The following is a 14,251-nucleotide window of genomic DNA, read 5'->3' as shown; positions in this document are numbered from 1 at the left end:
TGCACAGCAATCTGCAACTGGAGGCAAATCCTCAATGAGGGATAAACTGTCATAGCTTCATTGATTTTCATTGACAGTTTACACTAGTTGAGGACCTGAACCTCTGCACTGTGCAGGACCAAGCCCCCTAAAGATCTGGATCTGATCCTGAACCAGGGGTTGTGTTGGGGCCCATCTCTCTTTCAAAGCAGAGACAATTCCTGAACAATGCTCAGCCATGCTTAGTAATGTTTCTGGAAAATCTATCTGTGCAGAATACTTCAGAGCAAGATAACTCTTCCCGGCTACCATTCTCTGTCGCATCTCCCACACAGCCTATCTCTGCAGCAGCGAAGACTTCAGCTTTTAACCTCATTATTTCACCTTCAGGCCTGTCTAACTTTGGTGAGCACCAAGAATGGGAGCAAATGCTGATCAGCTCAGAGAATCAGATGGCATTTGTCTTTAGCAAGTCTCAATACCCTTCCTCCAATTTCCCAATTTAGCCAATAAGAAATTGGATCAGGCAAATCCAATTTCAGCTAGGCAGTAAGTCTGGAAAATGGATTAATACAGTAGTTAACAGCAAGAGCCAACACAGAGGTCAAACTGAGTTTGAGAGGAGATCAAAGCATTTAATGCTTATAGACTTAGGAGGGGGACTACAGTTCCAGTATGATATTTTTGACAGAAAATGACAATGCCATTGATGACACAGAGAGAGAGGGAGAGAGAGATTGGGTCTGATTCCTCACCACAATATGCCAGATTTATGCCATTGTAACCGAATGGAAAATTGGCTCCATTATTTCTTTTTTTTTAATCCAGAATTTACATTTAGGGACTTTTTAAAAGTCTAACCAGCTCTTCTTCCCCCTGTCCTCAGCTGCAATTCTTAGCAAAGGCCTTGCACCAGAAGTTACAGACTGAATAATACACAGCACTCCGTGTTTTGTAATTTGATAAGAGGAGCCATCTAACTAAATTAGCCCACTACCAACCCACTGGCTGTCAACTGCAGAAACCAACATTTGGTCACACATGCAACAGTGCCTGCCACACAGCTGTTTCCATCACCTCATTAAAAATCATTTCACTATTGTGGTAGCTAAGTTAGTTTAAAGGACATTAATTTAAACAAACAAACAAACAAACAAAAACAGTAAGATTTGTAAACACTAGTGGCCAAATACAACCCTAGAATGAGTCAGTGTAATTCCACTGAACTCAGTGGAGTGGCACCTGCTTCCTTCAGAGCTATGTTTGACCTTGATTTTGGATCTGCTACCTTGTGCCTTCATTTGAGTGGGATCCTACTGCCCCTTGTGCACATGCTCCACTTATTCAGTCGGTAAAATATATTCACTTGAATCTGACTGTGGTGTATACCTTTATAACTAATACAGCCACAGTCCTGAGCTCATTCATCTGATTACGTCAATGATTTAATGGTGGGCCTTTGCTTCTGCCATATGAGTTTCCTGCTTTCAGGTTAGCCCCTTCACAAAGGACAGTGGTCAGCTACCTAAAAATATGTCACCTTTACCTTTGACAAACAAAGACCAATTAAATAAGACCAAGGGCTATGGGCAGCAGGGAGAGTCATCTGAAGACGGCCTTCTGGCTGAGCTGGGTTTGGCTCCTGGTTTCACCTGGGAGTTAATCCCCTGCTGTCTAGGCTGATCTCAGCAAGAAATCTGACTCTTTATATATGTCGCTGCTGTTGGAGAAACTGCCACTGTCATCTTCAATAATTCTGTGTCATGGGTCCTTGTGTAGCCCTCTGGTGAGAATGTGTTATGTGGCCCTTCTCTGTACCTGCTGCACAGAGGTACAACTATAGAACTCCAGCTGAGTTTGCTGGTTCAGTGTCCAAGATGGTGGCCATCACATCTGCATCTCACATGATGCATGATTTTGTGAGTGCTGCTATATCAAATCCAATCTGGAAGAGAAATACTTATATAATGGGCATCCTATTAGCTACAGGACTGTGGAAGAGAACTGTTAAGTCACTAGCCTATCTCCTTGTAACTGCAGGGTCAACCCCTACTGAATATTTTTTCTGCCTAATCCTGTTTAGTCATAGAAGACCCAAAAAATGTGAGCCCCACCCCTTCCCATGTTCATTATTTCATACCCTAAAAGATTTCTCTTAGAAGGTTGCTCCTGAGACTCATCTTGCTAGTTTCACCCCATTGCTCTGCTCATACCCTATGGGCCACCACGTCAATCTGAAGGGAAATGAGAAAAGGTAGAACATAGAAAGGAAACTCACTATTTTAATAAATAAATATTCTTTATTCAATTCAAATGTTACAAAACTCTAACAATGATTCTATACAAACTCTCACTGTAATAGCCCACCAGCATACAAGTTATTTGAATGGGGATGGGGGATTTCAACCATCTTTCTTTCTCCACAATCGGATTGGCTGACTGGCATACAGAAGCTTCTACTATGTAATGAGAAACTAAAATATCAGCCACATGTAAACTTGAAAAGAAAATGAAATATGGAGTGGAAAAGCAATTGTCACGTTGTGTTAGCTGGGTTTAGAACTTGGAATTTCCTGGAATTTCTACTATGAAGGTGTAAATTCTGGATTGATTTCAATGAGCTTTGGATCAGGCCCTTACACCAGTGTAAAGGAGGACTAACACCAATTAAGTCAAGCAGTTATATGTGTATGAAACCTGTGAGAGTTCAAAATCTGGTCTTGAGTAAATGACTACACAAGGCGCAAGGCAGTGGAGAATCGGGCTCCATGGAACATCTATCAGTAGACTGGGTATGAATAGAGCTATATAAGTGGAACGAGTCTAAGGACATATAATTTAGGCCATTCTGTGTATCTCTTCTGAATTTGGCTGATCATCTCTAACCCTGCTTTATGGGACGATCCCCAGCTGGTATAACTCAGCATTGCAGAACTGAAGTCAATAGAGCTACTCTATCTTATACTATCTGAGAATGTGGTCCAGGATTTATAGAATGTTTACAACTAATACATAGGCTGCAGTGGTATTCTTCATTTTAAGTGTAGGGAATATCTCTGGAATTGGTAACAACTCTGAAACTAGAAAGATGTTTTCAGAGCAGCCACTGTATAACCCAAAGTATAGCTTTTACTTAGAAATGAAAAACACCATCTCTTTTCTGTGCTATGGAAATAACTGGAACACACTCTTATAAAGTCTATTTAAAAAATAGACCAACATGTATGGATTCATGTTTTAAACATGAGTTGCAGCACAATATGAATCTTATTCTGTTTTCCCCCTATTTCCCTACATTTAAAAAAACCAATAAAGCCATAAAAGAACAAACCAGTGAACTAATGAGAAGCAAAGACATTTCAGTAAAAGGACACAGAAAAATGAAAAGTGATTGCGAATCTCCCATAGATATGATAAGACCTACTGCTTCAAAAGGAAAAAATACAAGTCTAGTATATTCAGTCACATTTTTTTCCTGGTTTAATTTTTTGATTGCAAATAAACTATTCAATACATTTGTCCCTTTTTTCCTGTCCATTATCCAACCTGCACTCTGCAGATATGGTTGTTATTTGTAAGTATAGCAAATCTCAGGCTAGAGGATGCCTATACATTATTTTTTCTATCAGCTATTCACTATTTGTGGCGTACAACTGGCTTAGTAACTCTGGAGTAAATTCACACCATGCTTATCCCTTAGGATAGCCATAGATCATTTTTGTTTCATTCTACCATCACTCATTACAAACAAATGCTGATGCTCTTGTTAATGTGAAAATTAATGAGCAAAATTCTGCCCTCCCATACCCACTCACTCCAGACACAGACCACCTCTCAATGGCAGCGAAAGATCTGCAAGCTGAATGAGTTCAGACTAGATCCACAATGTGGAGAAATCTGCCTGACAGTAATGACTCGATAAGAAAACAGAGGCTCAAAAAGAAGAGGACCTCTAATTATGTCAACCCAGCATCTAAATCCTGCAGTAGAGTAGTACTGCACTTTCTACTGCTACTCCATAATCTGGAGATTTTATTTTCACACAGAACCTATCACAACCAACACCCTCTGGCTCGATGCAAGGAGTAGGATTTGGCAGATAGAAACGAGAGACAGAAAAGGCCTGTACTCCATCCGCCCAGCCAGTATACTATTGTTCTCTACGATATATTTTCCTGTGCTCTGTATATATACAGTTTTGTCCAGCAGCACAGAAATTCAGAACATAACATTGTCTCATGGGCTGGAATGTAATTTGCATTTGTGATGCTGATATATTGATGTCTAATGATTTTAGTTTAGCAGCAATACACTTATTACAACGAGTAGTTTGTATTGCCAGAATGCCTAGGAGCCCCAGCCACAGACTAGGACCCCTTGGTGGTAGGTGCTGTACAGACACAGAACAAAAAGATAGTCCCTGTCCCAAAGAGCTTACTGTAGTCTATGAAATACATCCATCCCTCATTCACACATGTATTAGGCATTATAACAGACTTCCTGAGTGAACAAAGTCTGTTATCAAAGCACTTATTTTTGGTAGTTGTTTTCCAATATTTTCACCTCTCTGCAGGCATTGATGATGTTGACAGACACTCTGATCTACAATGAAAGCAATTCCCCTGCATCAGGAACACTCCTTTCCCAATCCCCTGGGGCAGTCTTAGTAATAAACACTGCTCAGAATACCAGCCGTAGCAGGATACTATCAGACATTAGTTCCTTTGGGTGCAACCAGGAGCCTGAGCTGACAAGCAGGATTGTACAAAAAGAGGCCTATTCCCTTCAGTGGCTTGCCAGCAATGGTCTCCATGCTCTATTCAGAAAACAGGTGTGACATATGGCAAGATGGTTTCTCAAGCCATTTGAAGTTTTCATTTGGATGCCGAGATTGTATTAAGAGTGACAGGTGATTGCCATCTCGTGATTTCACCCTCAAAATGAAATAGTCGCCAGTGCACCCGGCATCACACATTTTCATTCATATCATGATCACAGTGAAGTCAATTAAAACAAAGCACTTTTCCTTCTCTGTTCCACGATCCACCCTCCAGGGTTTACGTCCATTTGTAACATCTTCATCACCCACTTGTCTTTCCGTGCACCATCAATGAACTCATCAAGGGACAATTGCCCTGTAGAAGAAACGGGGAAGACAGAGATCGAAAGAGTGTGACAGAAAGGCCTGGTTTACACTTAAAATTTAGGTTGACTTAGCTGTGTTGATCAGGGGTGTGAAAAATCTACACTCCTGAGCACTGTAGGTATACCAACCTAACCCCCAGCGTAGACACAGCTAGGAAGATGGAAGAATGCTTCTGTTAGCCTAGCTACACCTCACTCAGGGGGGTGGTATTCCATCACTGACAAAAAATGCCTTTCAGTCAGCATAGGCTGTGTCTACACTCTGGCTATGTCTACACTACACACCACTGGTAGTGGCATTTAAGGGACATGCAACTATATGCCACAGTGAGAAGCACATCATCTCCACACTGGGGTGTGTAGCTACACATGTCAGTGAAAGGCTCTGGCAAAGGGAAGGCAGCGGGGGAATGGCTCACCCTCTGCTGGAGTCCTTCCCTGTGGTGGGGAAGGGCTCCAGCCGTGAGGAGGCAGCAGGACACTACACTGCTAAAAGTAGCTTTGTAGTGGGAGTGGCATTGCTTGGGCAAATAGAGAGTATGTGGGGTATGGACTTGAATACATACCCACAACCTGCAGGCATGTCTTACTTACCTAAGCTATGCCTCACCAACTACACTGCTATCTTTACCTATGCTAGGGGGACTACGTATATATGTACCCTACATGCTGCCAAAAGAGGGGTGCAGTGTAGATGCACCCTATGAAGTTATGCCGGCATACCTATGGTGCCATAGCTACGTTGGTGTAGTCCCTGTAGTGTAGACATACTCGAAGTCAGAGAGAAGAGGAGAAAAGGAAGTAAAAATGATATTCTCTATGTTAAATGCAAATGTAACAATGAGGGCAACAATTCAGTGGCCAGTCCTCTGATCATCAATATGTGATCTGTCTTCCAGGGTGCTGTAAAATCACCAAATGCATAGGTATTTCAGGTTTCAATCCATCCCCCAACACAGTTACGCAAAGTTTATCATCAGATTCCTTTCCTAAGGCCTTGTCTACATGGGAGAAATTGACTGTTCAGAATAACTATTCAACTATCGCTATTCTGTTGTAATTTTGCTATTCTGGAATAACTCCTCTGTGTGGCCTCTCTATTAGTAAATAAAAGTGATTTTATCTGGAGGAAATATTCCAAAGCAGAGTAATTACTCTTCAATAAAGTTACTTTTATTTTGGAACAGTGTTCACACGGGGTTATTACAGAATAGCTAATATTCTAAAATAGCTATTCTGGTCAATTTCCCTATGTAGACAAGACCTAAGAGACAGAAAAATGTTCAGGCCTATCCTTCATTGAGTGGGGTTTTGACTAAGATCAAATGTTGATATAGTTTGATATCGGATACATCCTTTCTCAGGCAAACTCTGAACCTGATCCTGCAAACTGTTATTGATGTGAGTGGTCCCATTCACTTCAATGGCACTATAAAGGACTACTCCAGGGTTTCAAGATTGATCCCTGTATTCTGTCTTTGCAGGGTACCTCATGATCTCAGAGATGTAGATGGGTGTGGTATAGTTACTTAGCTAGATTAGAAGATCTTTGCCATATTGAACTCCTGTTTTCTTATGTTATGATAACAGAAAATGTACTCCCTCCCCTCGATATTGACCTTAAAGGACTTACTTCAAGATTTACCCCAATGCAACTGAGATCAGAGCTTGGTCCATCATGTCTAATATGAATAAGATGATCTTCCTTCTAAGTGATCAACAATAAAGCTGATTAAATTGGTCTAGCCAGCAGAGATGTCTGTTCACAAAGCATGAATCCAACCTGAGCTGTAAATTTCTTACCGTCCCCATTCTCATCCACTAACTGAAATATCCTGTCCACAACTTCCTGGGGGGAGAGCAGTGGAGTCCTCTCTTCCACTTCCGACCGACACACTTTCTTCAGCCTGTAAATAGACTGGAGGAAAAGAAGCTTGTGAGTAAACAGGGCTGTTAAGTACAAAAATGCAAAGAAAGTGAGTTATTAGTTATGACATTTAGCACTTTGAACCTGCTGTCTGTCTGTGTCTATCACAAACATTAATCAAACCTCAGTGCTCCCCTGCAAGCCAGGTAAGCAAGTATTATTGTCCCTATTTTACAGATGGGAAAATTCATGCTGAAAAGTTAAACTATTTGCCCTTGACTACATAGCATGTCAGTGGCATATCTGGGGAAAGAACCTAGTGAATCCATCCATGCCTCCCAGAGCTGTGCTTAGACTGCTCGTTCACATCTCATTATTAGTATTATTACTAATATATTTGGGAGTGTAGATAGTTGCGGATATTGGGGCCAGCTTTGGCAGTCACTGTGCTACTTCTGGCCCTGTCACTCTCCAGCTGCAGAAAAAATTTCTCTGCTAATAGAAAAAAAAAGAGGGGGAATGGAAATAATAATAATTAAGTGAAAGTAAGAATAAATGTTATTATTGATTGATTAATTAATTAATTAATCTAAATCCTCAGGATTGATTCCTCTTCTGGGTCCAATTCTGCTCTCATGGAAGTTTTCGTCAATGAATTCAATGGGAGCAGGAACAGATCCCTTGCATGCAACCCCCAGAAGCATTTTAGTCTGTAAACATGTCTAAAATGCAAAAACCCAGTAATAATAAGGACCGTGCATTTATGTAGCACCTTTCATCCAAGCAGATCCCACATAGATGTACAATTTCAGGCTAAGAGCAGATGCACTAGTATGTTAAAATATCTGGTCCAAACTGAAGTCAATGGTATTACTCAAGATTTGGAGTGGTGTAGTTGAAAGCACAGAGCGGTCTATTCTGTTTTCTGTCACTAGAATTAGTCAGGTCTTTTCTATTTACCCCTCCACCCCAGCTGCCCTTGGGACAAATGCCTCTTCAGCACCAATTGTGTTCATGAGGCTGAAGTGTTCGGCTGGCATCTTGCCAGCCTGGAGATTGGTGAAGGCATGACACAGCCATGCCTGATTCCGTGTTGACCTTAAAACCATGGCTAAACTTCATTAGGGCTGTCCTCCCTGATGGTGCTGATCAAAGGATCCTTACCACATCTGCTGCCCCTGACCTATCCCAAAAGAGGGTCAATTGGCTTTAGTGAAGAAGATACTGGCTAATTATAATCCCCTCTGTGACTACTAAGTATTTCCCTGGTCGGTTAGGAGAGAATTGCGCAGATACAAAATTTGTTTCGGCATCTGATCCATGATCCACAAACATGGCCTGTGGATATCCGCATTTGTGGATGTGGCTATCTGTGGATATAAAGCAGATTTCCACAGATTTGCAGGGCTCTAAGAATTGGGATGAAGTTCCCAGAAGAGGTTAAGTGCTCAGGTACCACAATGACGAGAGAGAGAGAGAGAGAGAGAGAGAGATGCAACCTTAATTCTTTCAAAGGAAAGCTGATCCTGCCTTGTCAGAGAGAACCTGTGCCAACAAGAGCTAGTCTGTCTTGATTTCTCTGAACACATTCATTATTCATAAAGATTTTTCTAAGATTTCAGCTTATACATTTTCAGCCAACAGGGTATCCATGAACTGGGGACTGTGACTATTTGCTAATTTTTTATTCATCATGTCTGACTGATCACTTATGTCACATCGTATGTTTCTGATAGCTGATTGGGTAACTGAAAACTTTTAAACAGGAGAAGACTGAATAAGGCATAGTGATTATCCTTGTTTCATGCACAAACAACCTGGCTCACATAAGAAAAAACAGCTTTTTTTCCAACCACTTGTGTATACAAAGCTCATTCAAGCAAAGGTTCATCAAAGGGACCTTATCAAACTGAACACTGATGGGGATTCTAATGGATATTATTAATGCTGTTTTTGCAGCATTCACTTGACTCTAGTTATGAGCCTAATCCCAGCAATTTATTCTCTCCAATTAGAACCAGAGAATAAAATTCACCCTTCTCCCTCACCCTGATCATTATTTATTCCATACTCATTTCACATGTGACAATGACATCAGCAAATTAGAGCTGGCCAAATTTTTCCAATTTTTGATTTTTCAACAAAACAAAGGGATTTTTTTTGCAGAAAGTTTCCCTTTCTTTGACCAGCTTTTTTGATATAGTGTCTTTTCAGAGAATCTCAAAGGGGTTTCACAAATATCCTTGTGAAGTAGTTATGTATAATGATATCCAAATCAGGTAACCACAGCACAGAGAGATGGAGAGTTCTGTCCAAGATCACACAAGAACTAGAATCCATGAGTCCTGGCACTCAATCCCTTTGCCCTAAACCTCTAGGCCACAAGCTCTCCCTCAACAGCTGTGTACGTATGAACAGCAATTGCAGAATAAATAACAGAAATTCACAGTGTGGATCAGCAGGGATGATTCTGCCCAGTATTACCACTAATGTGTGTCTCTCCCCTTACTGCACACTATTCAGGCAGGAAATCTTGATCCAGACTCATAAATAATATGGGGGTGAAATTCACCCCTTCCACACCAGCCAGAGTATGTTGTTGTATGAGGAATTCACTGGTGGTTACAGGGACAGGTCCTCCCTGGCAACTGTGCCTGCCTCCTGCCTTCCTGGGCCTCTTATGTATGGTCTGTTGGCAACTGATCCATATATCTGGAGATCATGGAACTTATTCCCTGGCCTGCCAGGCCACTGCACAAAGGATGTGGTAGTCCCTGTCACTAAGTCTGACCATTCTCACTTAGGGCTTCATCATTATCCCAAATTATTTCTGCAATTGCTAACTCATCTGAGAACAGTACAGGTCATTATGTTGAGCAGGGAAGGGTGTCTTGCTTAATGATATTAATCCCTTGGCTCATGAATAGTATGCTGTATAAAGAGCCTCCCTGTTAGGGTGATTTTAGTTTAAATGAATAGATAGATTTAGATCTTGGGCTTAAGGCATTGAACTGGGGCAGAGAAGATGGTTCTCTCCTGGCTTTGCCACGGGCTCCCTTTCTCTGAGCAAATCACTTCATTTCTCTGGGCTTCCCTTCCCCATCTGTAACATGGGGATAATAACCTTTACTTACATCCTTTGTCTGTCTTGTCTATTCATTTTATTAGCTCTTTGAGGAAGAGACTGCCTTTACTATATGTATATATAGAGCCTAGCATAATGGGCTCCAGGTCTCAGTTGGATCCTCTAGATGTTAGTAATAGTGAAGTCTTACTTACATCAACTATTTCTAAGAGCTCAGGTTTGTCTATGCAGCCATTCCCATCCTTGTCATACACTTTAAATGTCCATCTCAGCTTGTGTTCCAATTTTCCTCGTAGGACAAGATTCAAAGCCGCGACATACTCCAGAAAATCAATGGTGTTATCCTGTAGACACAAGAGAGGCAACCACAGATACACTGAGTCAGATCTGATCAATACAATTGTGTAAACAAGGATGAAAAATATGCTGAGGTGATTCTCTTGATTATGTGGTTATTTATTTATTTATTTGCTTCCTTACATTTTTAAAGGAATCCTGTGCACTTTCAAGCCAATTGATTGATTGATTGTGCAAAGCAGGATCTGTTGTTGAATATGATCTGAAGGTTTCAGATGTTCACTGTTGTAAACAAAAAACAGAGCCTTCCCCAACTGCTATATTTAACTAGGTGAGAAGGGAAAAGACAAAGAAAAAATCAGATCAAGTCTTGTATATAGAGAATTTTTTAAGCTGTGGTCTTATTTTAATAAGGAAAAAAACTGTTAAAAATGTGCATTTATTTTAGTGTGCTCTAGAATTGCTCAGAGTGGATGAAATTCACCCATGTGCAGAGGGCCAGCCAAAGTCTATGCTTTGCATAAATCCTGCTTAAGCCCCACTTAAGTTCTGCTTTGAGAGTTTTAACTGGGACTTAGTACCACATAGGCCTTTGCACAGGGACGAATTTCACCTTCTGTGACCCTGCTGGATTGAAACTGATATCAGCCCAGAGTAATCTGAAGTTCCAAACAACAGAAGATTTTTTAACAATATAAAGATAAACCATGATCCAGTCTACAAAGGTACTTGTGAGCTGGTGTCTATAATGTGATGTGCTGTTGCCTGGAGATCTGAGGTTCAAAGGGAGAACCTAGTGACTTTTCATGAATACCTAAAGCTACAGACCTGGGGCTAGCTCTTTAACTGGTGCCCATTGCTGCAGCTACATTGACTTCAATAAACTTAAGCCAGTTTAGACCAGCTGAGGATCTGGCCCCACATTCCCTACCACTAAATCCAAGGACTGTCTCCCCTCAGGGCAGGTTGCCCTCAGACAGGCCCTGCTATGTAATACAGGTTTACAGACATATCAGCTCATGCCCAGTGATCAGGACATTGGAAGATGCACAGGAGAATACTCAAGACAGCCTACAAAAATGTGCACTTCTTGAGGCAGTGGGAATCACTTGCCAATGCCCAGCATGTTCATCCAGTTTATTATGGCTATTTCATAACAGTTTTGGTGGGCCTGGGCTTTATGGGAAGGCCAAAAGGTCTATGCTTTGCAGGCCATGATGTCAGAAAGATTTCCTTATATTCACCCTCATAACATTTTGCAAGTATTATGCTCATTACATTGTTGTTAAAAATATCCCCTTTTTCATTCCATTCATGCCTGCGCTTCTCTCCTGCTAGTGCTAATGGGAAGTATGTACAATATGTGCACTCACTGCAAAACTGACTTCTATGATCTGATACTGCAACTGTTAGTGTGCAGGTCCCCGATTGCCCCTGGTTGGAGCTCCATTGACTTAAATGAGGCACTCACGTGCTGTCATGTGCAAGACAGAGGCCTGTGTTTGTCTGGAAATGCAATCTTTGCTGAATTTATATCATTTCAAATTAGAGTAATGCAGAGGCAACCACACAGACAATTAGTTAGTCCCAATGCCCATTTAGACACAGTTTAACACCTTTAAGAAACAGTCTTAATGAGATTAAACTGCATTGAAAAACACCCCTTTTTGCTCATGTTAACAGCAAGGCCCTGAAAGTCAATGGGGTTACACAGGTGCATGGCTGCATTTGCTTCTTTTCAGCAACCTAATTTCTGAGCCAAATGTGATTTGTCAGTCTCTTTCGTGGCCTCCTCTACTAGCCTTTCTCTAGACTTGACCCTACTGATTTAAATGGAAGCAGGATAGGGACCCTCTTATATCTAATGGAAGGCTGATGTCCGTCACCTCTTTGTCCCACAATGACTTGCAATAACGGTCACCACCCTACAACTAATATGGCTGGGGTCTTCAAAAAAACTTAGGAGAGTTGTGCGAACCCACCTTCCCTCTAATGTCAGTGGGAGCTGGCTGCTTAACTCGTTACACTCCTTTCAAAATCTATCTACCTATCTATCTAATTAACTGATAAGGTTAATATTCAGCAAAGCAGATTGAAATTAGAAGCCTATTTCTCCATTGCCTTGACCTTGTGCCATCATTTTCACCAATACAAAGTTAGCACACAGTGGGCATAAAGTGTTACTGAACTGGAATGGTAGCATTCCACACTCATTTTGCAAAGGTGTAAATGACAACACAACAAAGAATCAGGTCCAGAATGTTATAATTATTTAAGCCACTTCTTAATTCTTGAATGGTTTAAATCAATATATTGTTTAACTTCCACCTGTTTATCATTATTTGCGCATCTGATAATGATACATAGCTCTTACAGAGCACTTTTCCCAATCCAAAATGCTTTTCTTGTTTATAACGTAGCTGATGTTATTAAGATGTGTTGGTCGTCACTACTTAGGGACTTATCTTGCATTGCTCATGGAAACAGCTGGTATGGAAATTATTTAAATTATATCAGAGAATTATTAATTTTCCTATGAGAGCACTGGAGATGAAATTTCAGAGCATCGGAAGTTAACAAGGACCAAATATTGTCATGATAGTACAAATAATTAATGTTAACAGAAATTAGATACATGGTAACTCCTCAGGATAGAGATTGTCTTATTTTGTGGCTTGCACACTTCTGGTGCTTAATTAATCATCAAAATGAGTTACTGTGGGAGTGAAATGAGCCAGTGAAATCAGGGGGGCTGCTTGCAGAGTGAAGTACAAATCAGGATGAGTAAGAGTGGCAGAATCTGGCTCAGTAATAGTCATCTCAGCACTGGATCAGTGAGCTCCAGAGGGTGCTCCAGAGTGACTGAAAAAAAGAGCACTTTGTCCTATTATTTTGGCCAACCAGCTATGCCTTAGTTCTATATTAACTATATACCACGAGGCTCTCTTTTAGGACCTGATCCAAAGACTAATTAAGTCAATTGGAATCTTTCTATTGACTTTGGTGGGCTTTAGAGTAGGCCCAAAGTGAAGTGAGTTCCTGCACATGACAGCTTCACTCACCAGATGTTTCACTAAAACGGGGATTGCAGTCTGTGCATTCATGGCACTGTCAGTACAAGACTCTCATTCCATTTCACAGAATACAGAACCTCACTAGACCTTTGTTCACTACAATTCCCTCTATACCATGAGAGGAAGATAACTTTTTGGCATTCATCTCCCTAGCCAGCTCCACTGTGTGAGGATCTTTGGGAAAAATTGCCTAACATGGGAGAGCCTAAAGTTAAGCATCTAAATCCATAGTTAGGCATTGGAGTGAGAAAATTTTGGCCTTAATTGTTACCTCTGGTTTAGATTCAGCTACCAAAGGATGCTTTCATTTAGTTAGTCCTTGCACCATGGGAGGAACGAGAGCCTCTTCTTGGACTACCAGGGCTCAACCCTGATAGATCTGTCACTAACTTTGTCTCAGACTTAATAAAAAACAAACAGGATGCAATGAGCAAAGATAATTCCCAAATTTTAGAAGGAAAAGAAGACTGCTGATTGATCGACTTAACCAGCACTACTACTGCAGGTCTTTGACACTTACCCCATTCTTATCAAAAGCTTTGAACATAGTCTCAATATACTCTGCTGCTTCCTGGTTATCCTGGACTCCAAAGAAGCGCTTGAATTCATGCATGAAGAGAGTCCCACTGGGACATTCCACAACAAACTTCTTATACCATTCCTGCAACTCAGCAACATCAATGTCTGTTTGTTCCCCTTCCTCACTGGTGAAATGTTGTCCCATGTTGCTCCCAAAAACAGAAGAGAAAGAAAGACAGAATGAAAAAAGAAAGAAAAATTTAGTCAATGTCCTTTAGTTTATAT

At 41.0% G+C, this 14,251-nt stretch overlaps 1 protein-coding gene across 1 annotated transcript; it reads right to left on the bottom strand.

The window, feature by feature from the left end:
- Positions 1–4,986: 4,986 nt before the first annotated feature.
- GUCA1B (guanylate cyclase activator 1B) lies at positions 4,987–14,171 on the bottom strand. The gene is made up of 4 exons (XM_030562715.1): positions 13,968–14,171; positions 10,271–10,420; positions 6,928–7,042; positions 4,987–5,114 (listed from the first exon to the last, which is right to left on the bottom strand). Exons 1-4 carry the CDS (start codon positions 14,169–14,171, stop codon positions 4,987–4,989), a joined length of 597 nt encoding a protein of 198 aa, XP_030418575.1.
- Positions 14,172–14,251: the final 80 nt, after the last annotated feature.

This window comes from Gopherus evgoodei, chromosome 4, assembly GCF_007399415.2.
Source record: "Gopherus evgoodei ecotype Sinaloan lineage chromosome 4, rGopEvg1_v1.p, whole genome shotgun sequence".
In the NCBI taxonomy this organism is placed as follows: Eukaryota; Metazoa; Chordata; order Testudines; family Testudinidae; genus Gopherus; species Gopherus evgoodei.
The sequence above is the reverse complement of the archived record's forward strand: the minus strand, read 5'-3'. Positions and strand labels throughout refer to the sequence as shown.

What these genes read in the sequence shown, in the direction of transcription:
- GUCA1B (XM_030562715.1), bottom strand. Translation starts at nt 14,171, where the DNA reads ATGGGACAACATTTCACCAGTGAGGAAGGGGAACAAACAGACATTGAT. An exon ending in AAGCTTTTGATAAGAATGGG is followed by an intron (nt 10,421 to 13,967) that starts GTAAGTGTCAAA and finishes TTGTGTCTACAG; the next exon opens with GATAACACCATTGATTTTCT. An exon ending in AGTGGATGAGAATGGGGACG is followed by an intron (nt 5,115 to 6,927) that starts GTAAGAAATTTA and finishes TTTCTTCTACAG; the next exon opens with GGCAATTGTCCCTTGATGAG.